Here is a 19,521-nt window from a genome sequence, read left to right as displayed (position 1 = left end):
CTGCGAGTAGCCTTAATAACGAGTACAGACAGATAATAGGTATACAGATATTCAGTCAATTGAAATTGTTTATTTATGCAAATAGGCTCCCAAGCACTTTATTACAAACAAACAATCATTTGTATGCATCTGATTACTTCTGTAGTTGATCATTAGACTGAGCTGAGCAAACTAATAATTAAACTTAATAATATTAAAAACTAGCAGCTAGCTCGCGGCTTCGCCCAGGGTTTTCCCGGAAATTATTCGAACTTTTTTCGCCGTTAAAAACATCCTTGGACTTCAAGAACATTAAAAAAAAAAAGAATTGGTAAAATTGGCCCAGGCGTTGCTGAGTTATGCGCACACGATTTGCGAATTTTTAAAAGATTAGAAAGCCATGAAAAAATAAAACCAAGATTGAGAAAAAAAAAACAGTTTATTTCGGTAGCGGGTCGTGTGTCGGTGGCATCAGTCCTGCGCGAGGAACTCTCTTTCTAGCGCAGCTCCCATGAGGTTCCAGGAGCTGTCATCGTCATCGGGCGGCTCGTCGTCTGACGGAGGCGTAGACGGCCGCTTCCGTTTCCTGGGTTTGGGCTCACCATCTGCAAATAAATAATTTTATTGTAATATATTTAATCAAGCCTTAAGTGTACAGTCAGCGTCAAATAGCGGTTCGTGACAGCCAAAGTAGCCTACAAGTAAGCAGGGTTCGAGGATATACAGTGTGAGTCACGTTAAAGTGTACATATGAAAATAAATGAAACTAGACCTATTTTTATCGGCAAAAAAGATGTCAAAAAAATTTAGAGATTTTTTTTTAATTTTTTATAGAATTTTTTTTCTTCCAATTACTTATTGTAAAGAAAACGTAATAACTTTTAAACTAGGCGGTATATCCTGATAAAATAAAAACAGTAATAATGCTAAATAATAGGCAATACTAAAAAAATACATAAAATACACTAAAAATGCCAACAAATAGTAAAAAATAATACTTTTTGAAAAAAATCTGCTTTGAAATTTATGTTTTTTTTGGTTATTTGATAAATTTCTCCAAAAAATGCCCCTATGACAGGTGGTTTTTATTACTTTGTATTATTTTCTATCGTATTATCTTTGTATAACCAAAAATCGCATGTCTCTATCCCTAACACAACATTTGCTATGATCGTTTGAACAAAGGCCTGCCACAACATTATCCTCCGCTACAGGTAGAGACAATTTTAATTTTAACTAAAATGCTTATTTTACATCTTAATCTTTTATTTTTATTTGAAATCTAACTTGTCTTTATCAAAATTACAAATCTAGAGCCATTTTCAGTTTCGTTGTTAACGAAGAGTTGAATGGCGCACCCGGAGAGGCTTAGTTCAAACGATCATTGCAAACGTTGTGATAGGGATAGAGACATGCGATTTTTCGTTTTACGAAGGTAATACGATAGAGAATAATACAAAGTAATAAAAACCACCTGTTTGTTATAGGGGCATTTTTTGGAAAAATTTATCAAATAACCAAAAAAACACGAATTTAAAAGCAGATTTTTTTCAAAAAGTATAATTATTTTTTGTTTGTTGGCCTTTTTTTGTGTATTTTATGTATTTTTTTAGTATCGCTTGTTATTTAGCATTATTACTGTTTTTATTTTATCAGGATGTACCGCTTAGTTTAAAAGTTATTACGTTTTCTTTACAATAAGTAATTGGAAGAAAAAAAACAATATCCTGTTGTAACTAAGCTTTAAGTTTACTAAGGTACCTGCATGCCAAATTTCAAGCGTCTAACTTAAGCGGTTTAGATTTGTCATACAAAAGGATTTTCCCGCTAATTCCCGATCCCGTGGGAATTCCTAAGTATCCTATAACCTGCCCAGGAGTATGAAGAATAATTGTACCAAGTTTCGTTAAAATCCGTCAAGTGGTTTTTGTTTCTATAAGGAACATACAGACAGACAGACAGAGACAAACAGACAAAAATTTTACTGATTGCAGTTTTGGCATCAGTATCGATCACTAATCACCCCCTGATAGTTATTTTGAAAATATATTTCATGTACAGAATTGACCTCTCTACAGATTTATTATAAGTATAGATATAGATAAATGAGATAGGTAAAAAAATCTGCTTGCATAACAGTAACTTGTATCTAACGGGAATTTAATGGATCATAAATTATGGGTTATTATAATAATTATTATACATGAAACTATAGTCCATTCAGCGTAAGATGGTGATTATGACAGTCAGGGTACGGAAACTTCCATACTACGATCAAACTTGCTTCCAAACAGCGACTTCAGTCGATAAATTCCAATACTTTTTTTTTTCTTTATGGCTCTCGCGGATTGCGTTTAGCCACGCACGACAGGGTTCTTGATTTTTGCGTTCAGTTTTGCCATAAGTTTTGCGGACATTGCGTTTAGACAGGGTGGGATTGGGTTAAAGTTAAAAGGTAGGGAAACGAATCAATTACGGATGGAAACGGAACAAAGGATGGTTTTCATAGGATCAATTTAGGTGTGATATAATTACAAAATAATAAAAATAAAATAATATTTACATAAGTACAATATACATTACTATTTACAATTTTATATTATTATGGGTAATAAATTCGGCTAGGATATTATAAACATCAATGTTATTGGTATATAATAGGCAAGTGATGGATGTAGGAAAAGGAATTTTAATGGCTAAAAGAGAACTAATAAAAGAGGAACGATCATATAGGCAACAGTAAAAAAATATGTGATTTAAGTCTCCGACGCCAGAACCACAAATGCACGAATCATTATCAAGTACATGAATTTTAGCCAAGTGTGCTGGAGTGCACACGTGACCAAGTCGCATTCTAGTTAAAATGGTAGTAACTGTTTTGGAAAGATTCATTTTAACAAACCATGGTTTACAAAGGATGGATGGTTGAATGAGCTTGTAATGTTTCCCCTNAATTGTCGACAATTTTTGGTTTTTTGGAAATAATCCCGTTTTTAACTTTATCTACCTTGGTTAAAAATTATTATTCTAATGTGCCCAAAATTCAAGTTTCTGTGACTGACTACCGTACAGTCAGTCACAGAAACTTTTGTCACCATGACAGTAATTAGTAGTTGACATACTGTGACAAAAGTCACCCGTGCGTGCGCGCCGTTACTACCTGCTCTGCCTGCACTTGTACTTGGTAACAGGGATAATAAGGATATGAAGTTTCGGTTATGGATACGGTTACGGATATTAGAATAATATTATACCGGTTTCGGTTACGGTCACGGATATAAAATCATTTCAGATTATCCGAAAGTTTCGGATAATTTCGGTTACGGAATTATTAGAATTTCAAAAATGTAGGTATAATTCAAATAGCAAGATGCTGCGTGACCCACATAGCTACTTTATGTACCAACTAAGACGACACCTATGTATGATAAAGGTTAAACAGGCTGGCATATTAGATGGTGCCAGGGAATGCCAGACAAGTTGGTAACAAATATTAAGATTTAAGGTACAATTCCAAGACGGGCCGCAGACCGCAAACTGCAAAACTCTATGAAATCGGCAGCGCGGCATTGCCGCTGCGGCGTGTATACTGCAGATTTCATAGAGTTTTGCAGTTTGGAATAATTGTACCCTTAGACTCCGCCTTTATCCGAAACTATCTGTAACTTTTGAATCAGTTTCGGTTACGGTTATGGATATTTTTTTATTTCGGATATCCGATAGTTTCGGTTACGGTTACGGATATCCATAACATCCCTGCTTGGTAAGATGGCCCTCTCCGTCCCGCTCATACCTTTTAAAATGGCTTCTCTACCTCATTCAAGCCAGAAACTTGAATTTTGGGCACATTAGAATAATAATTTTTAACCAAGGTAGATAAAGTTAAAAACGGGATTATTTCCAAAAAACCAAAAATTGTCGACAATTACAGCAAGAATTTACCAAGTGTTATACCATTTTGGAATCCTTACTAAATGCGCCAAATTATGACGTCACTTGCCACACTCGCGTAGTACAATTTTTTTTCAGTACAGTCAGTTTAAACTAGGCAAAATTTTTATTTTGAAATTTTTTTTGGGAAAAATGTATTTTTTTCATCCAAGTTGGAGCAGCTGGTTTTGTAATTTTGATAACAATTTAGAGAAGCATTATTCAGGGTTACATAACAAAAAAAAAAATTTGGAAAAAGTGAAGATTTGTGGCAACACGAGTAAAAAGACCGTCACCTGGAGTAGAAATTATTGATTTTTTTTAAATGCCCATTATTTTGAAAATATGCCACATAGATTTTTTTTTATATTTTTCTAATAACCAGCATAACTTGCCTCAACACCCAGTTCCGGCTTGACGTTACATTACGGGACACCCTGTATATCGGATATATATCCGATATATATCCAGCCCGTTTTGATGATATATATCAATTTTTAAAATTTATAACTGTATTTGTACTTTTTGACATAAGATTTTTGTTGTTTTAGTTGATTTTGCCGTGTTTACAAAAAGATTTTATGTTTTTTCTTTATTTGTCTGATTTTAAGTTTTAAAAACATTAAAAACATGTTTATGTAACACATATGCAATGGTATTCATAAATAATACAATAAAATAATAGTATAGCTTTCATACAAATTTGATATATATCAAAGTTGATATATATCGGATATATATCATAAATATCCGATATTTTGATATTTATAATAAATATCGGATATTTTCGAACCCTGCAAGTAAGTAAGGCAAACAGAAACAATTAACCAAGTGAAAAAAATAAGTAAGAAAATCTAAGTTCAAATTGATTTAAGGGATTTTTGAATGGTAAAGGACGTGAGCTATTAATTTTCACCTGCTATTGTTGTTAATGAATTCTAATCTTTGTATGTAGGTACACACGGCCACACTGTTCTATCCATTTCCGTTTTTGCTCTCGCTCTCATCAAATGGTGATTCTTTGCGATAGAACGAGACGACATGATTGGCAATGGGTAGTTAACACTGTTGTCGATAGTACATCACATTGTACTTACCTAAATCTGAATCACTGGATACGTCATCATCTCCTTTGTTTAGTAATCTGTGAGACAAGAAAAAAAACAGTGTAAGTCATGGTGGGATATAAAACATTATTTTGAATACATTTCACCATTTTCATGATTTGATTATTTTACTTTATTTACCTGTCTTCTGTGTCTTCATTTTCAACAGATATTAGTCTGTCCTCTGGTGGATTTTCTTCGTCATCTAGGTCATCCCCTCGATTTTTCGTTTCCTCATCTGAAGAACTCTCATCTGATTCATTAAAAATATCTTCAACCTAAGAGAAACATGTTTTCAGTTAATGAGGGTAATTTACATAAAAAATGCATTATCATTACTGTTTGATAATGGTAATAAGTTTGTAAAGATTGTCCCAGGGCAGTGTTTCGATCTCCTGACGCCGGAGGGCGTGCGGCGTCTGACTACATGTCCCCAGCCTGAGTGTGGTCGGCGCGGGCTCACCTCGCGGTCCAAGTGTCGTCGGCGCGGGCTCACCTCGCGGTCCATGTCGGCGATGTCGTCGCTGGAGAAGGACAGCAGCGGGTTGAGGGTGTCCATGAAGCGGCCGGAGGGCGTGCGGCGTCTGACTACATGTCCCCAGCCTGAGTGTCGTCGGCGCGGGCTCACCTCGCGGTCCATGTCGGCGATGTCGTCGCTGGAGAAGGACAGCAGCGGGTTGAGGGTGTCCATGAAGCGGCCGGAGGGCGTGCGGCGTCGCGGCGCGGGCGGCGGCGGGCTGCTGCAGTGCGCGGGCGGGCGCCGCGAGCTGCTCTGTGGACACGCGCGGTGGTTAACGCGGCCGTCGGTGTACGGTCCGCGTCAAATTGTTCGTGGCACCTAATACCCAAAAAGTTCGCAACACGTCTTTGTTACAAAGAGGGTTTTCGCGAATGAAAAATCCGCCAGATGGCAATACGTAGACGGGAGGTCCAAATGCTGCATGATTGGTGGATTTTGACATATCTGTCAATGTCATGCCAAAAATAACCAATCATGCAGCATTTGGACCTCGCATCTACGTATTGCCATCTGGCGGATTTTTCAATCGCGAAAACCCTCATTGGAATAAGGTTGTGTTGTCAACTTTTTGGCCACTTTTGAGTGTCACGAACTATTTAACGCTGACTGTACATCAAAGAATCAGGGCCTTGGTGACATTTTTATGAACTGTTAAAGAGTCTGCTTGTGGATCACGGCTGTATAAACACAAACAGCCAATAGAATTTAGTCTATCTCTGCTATGAATGATGAAACTGATTTGATAGAGAAACGTTTCACTATTATGGCATCGTGCCGGCGTCCCCACGTGCTCCGCCGGCCGGTGGGAGCGCCGGCTCGCGTGCAGTCGGCCGGAGCCGGCGCCGGCACGGTACCTGCGCGGCGCGCTGCAGCGGGAACAGCCGCTCGTCGACGTGCTCCCAGCGCTCGGCGCACGCCCACAGCCAGGCCGGCGTCCCCACGTGCTCCGCCGGCCGGTGGGAGCGCCGGCTCGCGTGCAGTCGGCCGGAGCCGGCGCCGGCACGGTACCTGCGCGGCGCGCTGCAGCGGGAACAGCCGCTCGTCGACGTGCTCCCAGCGCTCGGCGCACGCCCACAGCCAGGCCGGCGTCACCACGTGCAGCTTCGTCGCCCGGTGAGAGCGCCGGCTCGCGTTCACTTTTGCTGTTCCTGGGGAACGGAGAATATAGAAATAAATTATACTACGTTACTACAAAATATTATGAAGCTTTAGAATCGGATCGTGTAGCATTCGAGCGACACTGCGCTGCTTGTCACTTACTAATGACGCTCCAGCGCCGCACTAATGGGACACCATTGCTCAAGTGTGGCCGTAATTTCTCCAAAATGCGGAAAGGGTCAGGACGTGGTCAGGATGAGATGAAATGGGTCAAGGGAGAAAAAGACGAATCATTTCCGGGAAAACCCCGGAAAGCTAGTTCTAGATAAACGCACGCCCCGCGCTGGGACCCCATTATCATAACAGCTGTACTGTACTTTCAAATCTTTTAACTTAGTTCATACCACTTTACAAAGAACAACAACTCATAGAATAATCGTATTATCTTTAACGTTCATAAGTGCCAAAATACTGGTAAAAATTTAATAAATATTTTAGATTTTGTATCATGAATTACTGAGTCTATTTTATGATGACAGAAATTAATTTTTACCTGCTCTCACAGCCACCAGATGCGTGGTATTCTCCGTGTAGTCCTGCGTGACCTCAGCCCCTAAACTCCTGGCCACTTGATAAGCCCGCGAGGTCTCCAGCCGCTGGTGCGTCGGCACAAGCCCACTGAACACCAAGCTAGCACCGGCCAGCACTTGGCTCTTTACTTCGGGTATGATGCATTTTAGGTCCGGTATCTGATTGCTCTTTGCTTCCTCGTAGAGGTCGTAGAAATGTCTGAAAAGAAAGTTGGTGTTAGGTGTATAAATAAGTTATACATAGATCGTTTCATTCAGGAAGACGTGTCCCACCAATTTTTGGTCGAGGGAAATTATTGTAGTGTGCATGTGCACTCATGGATAATTTAGCGTGTACCGATAACACTCAAACATTAGCGGAAGAATGGTGGGGCGCGTCTTCGTGGATGAAACGATCTATACCTAGTCTTGTAAAAGGACACTTTGTATAAAAAAAAGTTGTATAGCTAAAAAGTTATAAGTTAGTTCATATCTTAGTAGACATATTTTAGCTGATCAGAAAATTTTACAGAGTACACGCCACGCATTTGTTTCAGATCAGAAATTCAATTTAGTTTTTTTATGCATAACAAGGCAGGTATTTGACCACAATCGCACCTGGTGTTAAGTGGGATACAGTCTATGATAGTTTGACAAGAGCTTGTGATTAGATACTCACTTGTGTATTCTTTTAAGTATATCATCTAAATAAATTAAGTAATCGTCCGGATCTTCAACTTCTATCTGCCCATCTGAAGTCTCAACCCACTGAGGCTCTGAACTTTCTTCCATTTTCTCTTCTTCACTGGCCTTTTCTTCTTTTTCTGTTCCCTTTTCACTTTCTTTCTCACTGGTTTCAGGAACAGATTTGTCCTCACTGGTTTCACTATCTTTTGTTTTATCTTTTTCACTATCTTTTTGTTCCGTTTCTTCGTCTAAGGTGGGTAGGTTCGCGGTTGATGCTTGTGCGCCGTTTTTACCACTAGGGAGTTTCGATTTCTCTTCTGTTACGAACGAAAAATATACATTAGGTAGTTATTTTGATACACAATAATATAAGCATAATAGGCTAGACATATTGTAAGAAATATGTTGTCCTCGTATCTGTCTTTCTTGCAAGGCTTAACCAAAGAAAGTCTTCAGCAGGACCATTTATAATCTTTGGATTATTGTGATGTTACACAAAGTTTATAATGTAACCGGTATCTTAATCCAATGAATGTTTTTCTTAAAGAATATTAGTAATTAGCTTTTGCACAAATTACTAATTAATAATCCCGCTATCCCCTCGTCTAGAGAGGGCTCACCACAATAGTCGAGCGGCGGAATCCGCGATCCTCGGGTGACGAGTCGGCCAGTCCGACCCATTCACCGTTCAGTTATCGTGGCTTAATTACATTTCAAACATAGTCTGTTTTTATTTATTTAACCTTTATTCCACATAATAATAAATCTGTAGAGAGGTCAATTCTGTACATGAAATATATTTTCAAAATAACTATCAGGGGGTGATTAGTGATCGATACTGAAGCCAAAAATGCAATCAGTAAAATTTTTGTCTGTCTGTCTGTCCGTCTGTCTGTCTGTCTGTCTGTATGTTCCTTATAGAAACAAAAACTACTCGACGGATTTTAACGAAACTTGGTACAATTATTCTTCGAACTCCTGGGCAGGTTATAGGATACTTAGGAATTCCCGCGGGAACGGGAATTAGCGGCAAAATCCTTTTGTATGAAAAATCTAAACCGCTTCAGTTAGACGCTCGAAATTTGGCATGCAGGTACCTTAGTAAACTTAAAGCTTAGTTACAACAGGATATTGCAAAATTCCCACGGGAACGGGAGTTAGCGGGAAAAACCATTTGTATGAAAAAACAGACAGACAGACAGACAGACAGACAGACAGACAGACAAAAATTTTACTGATTGCATTTTTGGCATCAGTATCGATCACTAATCACCCCCTGATAGTTATTTTGAAAATATATTTCATGTACAGAATTGACCTCTCTACAGATTTATTATAAGTATAGATAAAGTTGTACAAATGGCAAACTAAGTACGAATAGGCATTATCTACCAGTTAAAACCATAGGGCCGGCAAAGAAAGTGAGAAATTACACAATTGAATACCTGGTAAAGGCGGTGGCGCGTTGATATCGCCCGTGGACTGGAAGAAAGAGTAGGGCCGCACGTGTATGAGGTTGGTGGCGTGGCGCCACACGTCTTCTCTGTCGTCAATTATGCAGACCATGTTGTCGCCGCATGGAAACAGCGCTCTGGGGGAAACAGAGACAATGTAGATGAAATTGATGAAAATAACTGCCAAGTTATCCAGGCAAATAGGCCGATAATGATAGTCTGGTACAGTCCGCGACAAATAGATTGACACCCAAAGTGGTCTAAAAGTTGACAACACTTAATTCAACCTTATTTCAATAGGGATGATGACTGGGTAATGAAATCGAAATTCTATTTAATCCGTGAGACAGATAATAAAAAAATTTTGGACGGATATTTTTGAATTTTTTCATATTTGAATAATTACAGTATTATATTGAGTTGAAATGTCGCGTGACTTCACGTTTGAGTAAAAATTCTACTCAAGCGTGACGTTTCACGCCATTTCAACTCGAAGTAGCACTGGTATTATTTAATTACCTATAAAAGAAATTAAAAAATATGAGTCTAATATTTTCTAATTATCAGTCTGACGGACAAATAATTGAAATTTTGTCATCTAGCCTATTGTAACAAAGACGCGTTGCGAACTTTTCGGCTACTTTGGTGTCACTTATTTCCCAAGATCACATTACATTTTGTTGTATCCCAAAAAATTGCTGATGTTGAAGAAATGACACAAAAATATAGTATTGCTTAAAGCCATGATAGATGAACATAATTTCACAATATTCTAATTAGATCATCATTGTTATTTTAGCTGACAGTTAGATTTTACAGCAGTTTTCCATGAATTAACATAAAAAGTAGTTGATTTAAATAAAGCTGTATCATCACATTTTTCATGGTTTACCAGTTAATCATACTCACTTTAAATTAGCAGCTTTTGTTCTAGCATCAAAGCATTCGTCCCTTGACAATATTCTATGAGAAAAGAACTTTTTCTCAGGGTCCAGAAGGTCTGCAACAGCATGAGCATACTGTCTTGCACCGAATGTGCACACATGGAGTTCGTAGTTTTTAGCCGCAGACTCCAGGAATTCCTTTGTACCTGGCCTTAGTCTGGTGTGACACCAGCGACCAGGGCTGCCAGGCCCTCGTAAGAAAAAATGTAGGACACCCTGAAAAAAGATTATATTAATAAAGTAATTACATACATTGATTCTTTAAAAACTTAATAAGTTACACACATAATATAATAATATGTGTTATGGTCTTTATGAGACTGAATGTTGAACTTTAAGCTTATTTAGTTTATAGTCATTGTAAAAATACATGACATGAAATAATTTTCTTTATAGGATTTTTTTTGTTTACCTTCAAGTTTGGTGGAACATTATCATTGGTGGTGTGCACCAACGTCTGATCCAAATCAACAAGCAGCACTAGTTTCTTGTCCTTAAGTAGGCGTTCAGCATCTTCACGGCCAAGTTTTTGAGCCAATTCTTCAGAAACCTGGTAATTTGAAGAGTTACAATATCAAAAGTAAATAAAATTTCTTCTCCTATTAAATCTGCCAGTTCCAGGCCCAAAAAGATCCATAAAACTTAATTTAAATAAATAGTAGAATATTGAATAGTTTAGTAGGCAAATACACTAGCAGATTATTTGGGACATACTTACTTCATAATGGTTTAATTAAAATTAAGTTGTATGCTAAACATATTTTTTATGTGAAAGTGACTTTCAATTAGACTAGAAATTAGAAAGGTAGGTAAATTACGTATAAAATGTATTCTTTTCTTACCTTCAGTTCAGGTATTGAGTGAACCATGGGTACTACAGCCACGTCTCGATTGGGGCCGTCGTCGCTCCGCAGATCTGCCCCACATTCTGCACACATCTCCTTCATCACAGTAGAATGCAGACATGCTTCTAACTCAGCTACTATGGATCTGCAAGAAAGCAAAATTATACCTTCAAACTTTTTTTACAGTCATCTCGGTTGTAAAGGTGTTTTCAATTGCCGAATTTAGATTATAAAAAGTTTTGGCAAGCAAATGAATACCTAAGTTTCTTCAGCAATTTAGCATAGATTTGTTATTGCGCGCCAAAAAATAGGTGATTGATTACACGCGTCAATCAATTTTGCCGCGCAAATTGTAGATGCGTACGTATGACGTAGGTACTATGTGTAGGGTATACAATTAACGATTCTTTACAAAAATGTGGCTCAAATGTAAATAAAATTTAACAGGATTAATTATTTTAAATATTGTACATGCTTTTAATGTGACGTCACTTACCCAGGCTCTGAAATGTCTCCTTCCTTCACCTTGATCGACGATAGGGTACCAGCACGCGCCGCTTTGTATTTTTTCAAATCCGTGTTGCTGCCTGACGAATCATTGTATAAAAATAAAATCTGACCTTGCGAGACAAAAGCACCTTGTTTTACTTTCCACTTTATCACTTTTACAGGCTTTTCGGATGGAACAAAAATAGGTATAGTTTTGTCGGCCATCTTGAACGGATATTGGCCTTTGGTCATTAAATGGCCATCTTTTATTGGCTGGATTCGAGTATTTTTGGCGGTTTGTTAGTATCTACCAATGAGAATTCAAGAATAGGACAATCAATAAGCGCGAAGTAATTTCCAACCGGAAATAAGGTTAGGATAACGTCAAAAATATTGAATGTATTCGGATACACTGTAGATATCGTTATTTATAACATTAAACATAAAATTGCTATTTTTGAGTTTTAATTATATTACTCACAAATAAACAAAATTCAATTAGCGACATTAAATAACTACGATCTCTAAAAACACTGCACATTAATTATCCCAAAATCATGTGATATTGCAAAACTGTCTGTGTCACAGAGGTCTGTGTTTTTAATATAATATCTGTGACACTCGTGACATTACAAGAAGACAGCGGTAGAGTAGTGTTGTTCGTAAGTATTACTATTATTTTATCGATTGCTTGCTTATTTTCTTGGGGCTAATTTTTCAATCATCGAAAAATTTTAATCTGACTGAAGAATAAAATTAGCTTATATTGTCAAAACAGCTGACGTACGCTGTTGAACGACCAATCGTATCGCAGAATCGAGAAGCGTGTCTGGATTGGAGACGTTAAACTTTTTTAAATTACCGTAAAAATCGGGGCTTCGACCCTTTATTCAGATTTTTCATTATAGGTTTAAAATAGTTCAAAAACTGTGTAACTTTTTATTGGTAAAGGGGATATAGTAATTTCGATTTCATAAATCATAAGGAAAAAAGTCCAATGTGACAGTTTTTATGTCGAAAGATGGTCGAAATTCGACATTTGTTTTTTAAAGAATTTCAACGAATTCGATCAAAAAGTGCCACTTATCTAGACCTAAAGCCGGACAAATTACAAAACGTGACATATTTTGTAATTCTGTTCTGAAAATATCTATTCATTCTATTTTTTTTTGTATTAAAGGGTATTTCGCCAAAAATGGTCGATTTTGCCTAATTTCCTTGGCAGGAAATTTTTTTTGTTTTCAACTATTTTTATTTTCCCATTGCATTAAGAAGCAAAAACTAAGCCAATGTATCTAAAAGGGGTGTCATAATTCGTTTTAGAAACAAAGTTATGAGGTCATGAATTTTTGGTAGCCAAGGAAATTATTATAAATATTGTTTTCTCTAAGTTTTCTTCTGTGGTTTGCTTTTTTTTAATTCGACCCATTTTAGTGTACCTTCGCAAGCAAACATACCAATGAATATTATATCATTATAACGTTTTTACACAACTAAGGAAGATAAATGCAGTAGATTGAGTTAAGAGTTAAAAACAAGTTGTGCTGTATCTATTCTGATACCCATTTCTTAAAATGTAAATTTTAAACTTATTCCAATAAAGAAATACTAAAAATTTGACTTCACGCCTAATTAAAAAGGGTCTTTTATAATTTCCTAGGCCATTTTAAGCCACGGAAAACAAGGAAATTAGGGCCAAAGAAATTAGATTTATGCCTAAAAGACACCACAAACAAAAACCTATTTACCCTATCCATTTACTATTTAAATTATGGGTTAACCCCTACAGACACTACATTTGTGTGAATAAACATTAAAATTAATCCATTGTTTAGCTGCAAAAAACCGCCCAAAGAAATTGACTTTTTAGTAAACAAAAACCCAAAGAGGGACCTACTTACGCGATTTGTCGCGAATCTGATCAACGATGTACTGTCCTGCCTTGATGGTCTCTTGGGACGTAATGGCCGAGTTGTAACGGTGCAGTGCGTTACATTCTAAGGTTTTTCGTTTCGTTACTACAATGGTCGAAAAGAAGACCCAGGGAAATTATACTTTTGACCTGGACAAGAACTTAACTTCACTTTATTTTTTTCCTATAAGTATTTGACTTTTAAAGTTTTTATTTTTCGATAGCCAAACGTTTCTCAAATGTAAAGAGAATGCTATTAGAATTAAATTACGCTTCAATTTGTTATAATGTGCCTTCATTTTGGCAAACAACAGTAATGGACAGAACAAGGAAATTAGAAAAACGACTTTTGATTAAGTTTTTCTACGGTTTTATTTGTAGTTTCTGCTATATTATTGTAATAGCAAAAACAAATAAAACCTTTGATGAACTTTCCCATAAAAATAGTTTTATACAGATAGATATAAAAAAACATGTGTTCGCCTGCCTGGACACAGAAAATTTACTGTTTCGGCGAAATACCCTAAACCATTTTCTAATATTGTTATAAATAATCGAAATTCATGGTAGCATTAAACAATCGAATCTACTATGTCGACATTTTTACTTTTGCGATTGCATCACATCACTACAGCAGAGCAGCACAACAAAACAGTTTTTTCGTGGAGTAACGAGTTTGCTTTGATAAAACTACAAATTAATTTGTTTTCGTTTTCTTTTCGATCTGCGTTTAATGTAAAGTGTTTCTAAAGATGACTGAAGAAAATATCACTGTAAGCGACAATTCAGACACCGACGAAGGCGGTGCCCCCGAGCTTAGGGGGTATTTGAGTAAATGGACAAATTACATTCACGGGTGGCAGGATAGATTTATCGTGCTGAAGGATTCGACTTTGTCCTATTACAAAAGCGAATTGGAAAGCAATCTTGGATGCCGAGGTGCATTATGCCTGAAAAAAGCTAAAGTCAAGGTAAGAATGCATAGAAGATGGCTTTGTTTTTGCTGGCTATAAAAAATGTCCTTGTGGTGACTTATTTCCTCTTGCTAACAGATTTAAAACACTTTTTAAATTGGTATTTGTGATTGGCCTTGCATCTCTTTTTATCATAATCAATCATTAAAAGTATTATTTTACAATATTACAAGTTAGTATTTTGTAAAATGTAATGATTATTTTTGTGTTTTAGCCTCATGAATTTGACGACTGTAGATTTGATGTGTCTGTAAATGACTGTGTATGGTATCTACGAGCATCTAATCCTGAAGAGAAGCAGCAGTGGATAGATGTATTGGAATCATTCAAAGTAAGTAAATACAAAGTAATTTCAATTGTTGTTAAACATACTGATATTGCAATAATGTACAATAATATGCTTCAATGATAAACATTGGACCACTGATTGTCTATTTTAAGTAGATTGATTTATCATTTGATTGTTCCCAAGGTCAGTGTCTGTTTCAATACACATCTATCACTAAATATTATGTGTACATGTGATTTTACGTATGATTCAATGTTGTAGTTTGGTTATTAAAAAGTGATAATATTGTATATAGTTATTGGGAAATGATTCAAATTCTAATCTGGATAAGTTTGAAATATGTTTCCTCATCTAATATCAAATTAATGAATGTTAAACAAGCATTTTATATCTATCCAAATATTAAATCAATTAGTAGACATTTTTATGTTATGATTATAATGTGTGCGTACACAAATCCGATAATATCAGTGACTTATCAGCCACAAATGCTTGTATTGTGCCTCTACACAATACTATTGATAAGTACTTATCACTTATCTAATCAAAAAATGTGGCATGATAGTATGCACCTTAGCTTAATCTCAACAAGTTGAGTCATATTGTTGGAACTTTTCAATAGCCATTATAAATCACTTGTACAGTCATTAGGTGATGCACCATCCATTATAAATTTTATCTACCTACCTTGGCATGTGTGACAAGATTTGGATTTAATCTCTTAAATCGTAAATAAATATCAGGATAAATCTTAATTTAAAAAAAAAATGTACTAGTTTAAACCTGTAGTTCTTTTTATTTTTCTACTTTTGGGAATAGTTTAAGCAGGTATATCATATAAAAATAAAGCTATGACTCCTTAACCACAATACAGATTGGTTACTAGACTTAGATTTGATTTGATTGAGATTATTAATTAAGTTTTTTGATTCTAAGTCACATTTTTATAATGTTTTGAATCTGTAAAAGAATTTAAGATGTTTCATAGTGCATATTTAAATTTCAGGTGGAATCAGGGTATGGAACAAGTTCCGACAGCAGCTCCAATGGAGGTGGTCTGCGGAGACACGGTTCTGTTACTTCACTTCAGTCTACAGGATCCCATGGTAATGTCACAGCATAATACTTCAAGAATTTTCAATAAGTATATTGGACATAGTGTGTTCTCCCAGGTTCCTCTTTATTTATACCATCATTTCATTTTAATACTGGAATACATTGTTGAGAAATAATGGTGAGAATTTGTATGGAGCACCCATTATTTCCTTAGGTATTTTAAATTCATATTTCTGAAGAATTAAGGTGTCTTTGATCATAAAACCCCAGCTCCCTTCATGTGGCAACTTAAATGAAACTAGTCTATTAGAAGGTTCGGGAAAAGACTTACGCCCGTATTCACAAACAATGCTTGCTTATGTGAAGCAGCAAATCGAACGCAAAGCGTTGAATAGAGCTCTCTGATTGGTTCGTATGTCACCCTGTGCGTCCACGCGCACTGTGAGACATAGTAATATTTGTTATTTGTATACGGGCGTTAGTTGGACTTCAAATTTCAGCATGCCTAATAGAGTATAATTTATTTCACAGGTCGCACGACACGTCGTCTTACCGAAAAGATAGCCGAGTTGGAGACGTACAATGAGCTGCTTTCAAAACAAGCGGTGCAGTTGCAAAAGTACTTTGAAATGTGCGTCGCTTCGTACCCGAAGATCAACGACGACCCCAGCGAGGCCATAGACGCTGTCAAAGTTGCAGACGGTAAGTCTGTTGGTAAGCACCGAACCTTTTTCATTTTGGGTCATTTTTTGGTTCGCTTTTGCATGCTGCTGGTTATTAAGTGGCAACCAATCAATACCATCAGTGCGTTTTATAAAAGCATAAGACGGATTTCAACGCTTTACCACAGCGCATTGTGAGCAGTTTTTAATAACTTATTTCGAAGTAATGCATCTTAACTAACTGAATATACCCACCTAAAGTAATAATAACGTCAGTCGGTGGTAATTGGCTAATTTATTTAATTACTGAAGTTTTGGTTATAATGATTTAATTTATTTCGTGTTTCCTGTTTCTGTGAAGTATAAATGAAGACTTCTTTCAATTTAACCAGATTATGTACACTACATCATGCAAATGCTTTATTTTATTGTGTATTCACAAGATATAGCTCTATTATACTGATAGATAAGAGTTATGGATGTGCCAAAACAGCAATGTTGTTATGACTTGCAAACTTTGTCTTCACATATGAAAAATACCTTTCTTTTTGTGCGTGCAGTACTTTAAATTTACACTAGGTGGCGCTACTAATATTCTTGCGCTATATTTTACGTCACTAATTTATAACTGCATTCAGCTTTTATGTGAATCCAGATTCCCAAAAAAGTCATAAGCGCGTCATATCATCTTTTTGTGTTACGTAGAAATAGAAATAGCCCTTGTTGCTTTAATTTTCCGCTCAGTCCACACGTCCGAATTTCACACCTTAAATCGCTATCATGTAGTTTTCCGTCAAAAAACCTATTTCTCATATTCAATTTATTATTTTGTCCATCAGGAACAGACCTAAGCCTCTACACTGGCGAAGTCCGAGCCACTAGCGCGTCATTCCGTGCCACGTGCGGCGCAACGCTCGCCACGCTTCAGCACTGCGCGGATCTGCTAAGGCGGCGTGAAAAGCAAGCGAGACAGGCTGAAGAGCTGTACATGTGAGTAGCACTAAGCTTCACATTGTTACAATGACGCGCTTATGGCCCACGAGCGCGTCATTGTGACATGTGGCGCAACGCTCCAACACTGCGCGGACCTGCTGCAGCGGCGCGAGATGCAAGCGATTCAGCTTGAGGAGCTGTACATGTGAGTAGTACAACACTCACACTGTCACAATGACGCGCTTATGGCCCACGAGCGCGTCATTTTGACATGCAGCGCAATGCTCCAGCACTGCGCGGACCTGCTGCAGCGGCGCGAGATGCAAGCCATTCAGGTTGAGGAGCTGTACATGCGAGTAGTACAAGCTTCCACACTGACAAGTCGACTGTCACAATGACGCGCTAATGGCCTACAACTGCGTTATTGTGACGTGCGGCACATCTCTTGCCACCTTGACAACTAACTAGCCAAAGGTATAGGTAAAATCGAAATAAAAGAAAAATGTAAAAAATAAATAATACACAGATAAAAATATAAAATGTTGGTTACCATTTGGCGTCTTCATAACCATATTGAAAGGAGTGCAACTGCAAAATAAAGTGAAGTACCACTGTAGGCCACCACCCTTATCACAACTGTTGGGGTGCAGATCTACGCAGTAGACTGATATGACGAAGTAAAACTCCCTATGTCCACTTCAAAAGAATTTTTCATTTACTAAAACAACTCAATAACTTTGCATAGTTAAAATAACCGATAGACATCATAAAATGCTCCTAATAATACAGCCAGGAACACATAATCCCACTACATGTCAGTAATCTTTACTACCGCCCTATAATTAACCTCATGCCCCGAATAAAAAATATACCGAGTATACAGAAACAGGGTTGATTACGGTAATCGACCTTTGGACAATATAGTTGGGGCAAATGTTTGTTGAAGGTACACCGGAGCGTATCGAGGGTAGTTTGATGACATAATGCTAAAGAATTAGACTTATAAAAGACAGTTTCAATAGTAATTAATATCTTTTGATGAATTAAAATATTTATTCTATTGATCTGCTACGTCTCGAAACTTTAAACGTTTATGCGACTTTATTGAATCGAAATCTATTATGCACTGCCTGGCTAGAGGAATTGGACATAGTAAGGAATAGGATAAGTTTTAAATACACTGGTCATCACAAAAATCGGTCCACCTACGTTTTACAGGAAAATTCGTTTCTACTGACACAATCATGGTACCCCAACAATATTGGTGTTATTTGAAAGCCAAATAAATATCCTTTAAGAAAAACACATTTAATTTCCTAATAAACGATTAACATATACAATAAATGTGACTTGAAAAACTTGAAAAAAGACCTCACTTTGGGCTCACCTCTGGGATCAATTAGACCAATTTTTATGGTTATAAAACCAAATAATGATCTCAAGTGTCCTCTTTAACAGATGGATAGCGATTAATCCCAACTTAACAGTTTTAAAGTCTTAAAAAATGGCTATAGCGTAACTACCTATTTTTTGAAGAAGTGACTCTGGATTCTTCTACAGACACATTTTTGGGGTAAAAACCTTTCCTTTAATGAAATGAAGTTTAGAACTAGGCTTTTAAATGGTAATATAGGTAGTATAGTAATATTGGTGGGAAGTGGGGATGCATATGTTTGAAAGTGCTTGTCGCGGGTGGGTCGATTTTTATGATTACCAGTGTAATTATGAATATTTTTGAGAATATTTTTTATTTATTTATTTTTTTACAGGGCATTGAAGAATCAGCTGACAGAAGCAAGATTGGCTTCAAAACCAGGACCTGACCATGAGGTAAGTTAATTTTAATTCAAAACCTTAATTTTAATACAATTGGACTGGACATATTTAAATACTACGAGTAAACAATGCATATTTCGTCGGTACAGTCGCCAACATATCAGATAAAATTTTTGTTTAAAAATGGTGCTTATTACGACTACATAAGAAGCTACAATGTTCAGCTTGATATCCCGTTGTCCTGTACTGTTTTGATAAAGTCTAAAAATAGTTATGACATTCATGATAAACGAGTTAC

The 19,521-nt window shown here is 36.8% G+C and overlaps 2 protein-coding genes across 5 annotated transcripts in view; one reads left to right on the top strand and one right to left on the bottom strand.

The window, feature by feature from the left end:
* Window positions 1-399: 399 nt before the first annotated feature.
* Fcp1 (RNA polymerase II subunit A C-terminal domain phosphatase Fcp1) lies at window positions 400-11,955 on the bottom strand. Of its 3 annotated transcripts, XM_028311786.1 has the most exons (12): window positions 11,629-11,953; window positions 11,130-11,277; window positions 10,700-10,837; window positions 10,253-10,503; window positions 9,335-9,480; window positions 7,882-8,206; window positions 7,187-7,422; window positions 6,544-6,683; window positions 5,644-5,787; window positions 5,157-5,293; window positions 5,007-5,053; window positions 400-584 (listed from the first exon to the last, which is right to left on the bottom strand). In XM_028311786.1, the coding sequence occupies exons 1-12, from the start codon at window positions 11,871-11,873 to the stop codon at window positions 451-453; spliced, it is 2,091 nt and encodes a 696-aa protein (XP_028167587.1). In that variant the 5' UTR covers window positions 11,874-11,953; the 3' UTR covers window positions 400-450. The 3 variants fall into 3 exon arrangements, 1 of the variants encoding a protein (XP_028167587.1); XR_003656342.1 differs by lacking the exon at window positions 400-584 and having other exon boundaries at window positions 5,028-5,053; window positions 5,512-5,787; window positions 6,390-6,683; window positions 11,629-11,955; XR_003656343.1 differs by lacking the exon at window positions 400-584 and having other exon boundaries at window positions 5,028-5,053; window positions 6,390-6,683; window positions 11,629-11,954.
* Window positions 11,956-14,145: 2,190 nt separating this feature from the next.
* Window positions 14,146-19,521, top strand: part of cert (ceramide transfer protein) — a 30,599-nt gene continuing 25,223 nt past the window's right edge. Inside the window, exons 1-6 of one of the 2 annotated variants that reach the window (XM_028311747.1) lie at window positions 14,146-14,504; window positions 14,722-14,838; window positions 15,803-15,902; window positions 16,384-16,554; window positions 17,354-17,504; window positions 19,217-19,277. In XM_028311747.1, the coding sequence (XP_028167548.1) occupies window positions 14,286-14,504; window positions 14,722-14,838; window positions 15,803-15,902; window positions 16,384-16,554; window positions 17,354-17,504; window positions 19,217-19,277 (819 nt within the window). In that variant the 5' untranslated portion in view covers window positions 14,146-14,285. Of the gene's footprint in view, window positions 14,505-14,721; window positions 14,839-15,802; window positions 15,903-16,383; window positions 16,567-17,353; window positions 17,505-19,216; window positions 19,278-19,521 lie in introns of both variants that reach the window. The other variant, XM_028311746.1, reaches the window with a different exon arrangement.

This window comes from Ostrinia furnacalis, unplaced genomic scaffold (genome assembly GCF_004193835.3).
Source record: "Ostrinia furnacalis isolate ACB-3 unplaced genomic scaffold, ASM419383v2 OfSCF3546, whole genome shotgun sequence".
NCBI lineage: Eukaryota > Metazoa > Arthropoda > Insecta > Lepidoptera > Crambidae > Ostrinia > Ostrinia furnacalis.
This window is presented reverse-complemented; position numbering and strand designations above follow the sequence as displayed.

Coding starts and splice junctions, on each gene's coding strand:
- Fcp1 (XM_028311786.1), bottom strand. CDS start 11,873: ATGACCAAAGGCCAATATCCGTTCAAGATGGCCGACAAAACTATACCT. Junction 11,278..11,628: donor GGAGACATTTCAGAGCCTGG/GTAAGTGACGTC, acceptor GCTTTCTTGCAG/ATCCATAGTAGCTGAGTTAG. Junction 5,054..5,156: donor AATGAAGACACAGAAGACAG/GTAAATAAAGTA, acceptor CTTGTCTCACAG/ATTACTAAACAAAGGAGATG.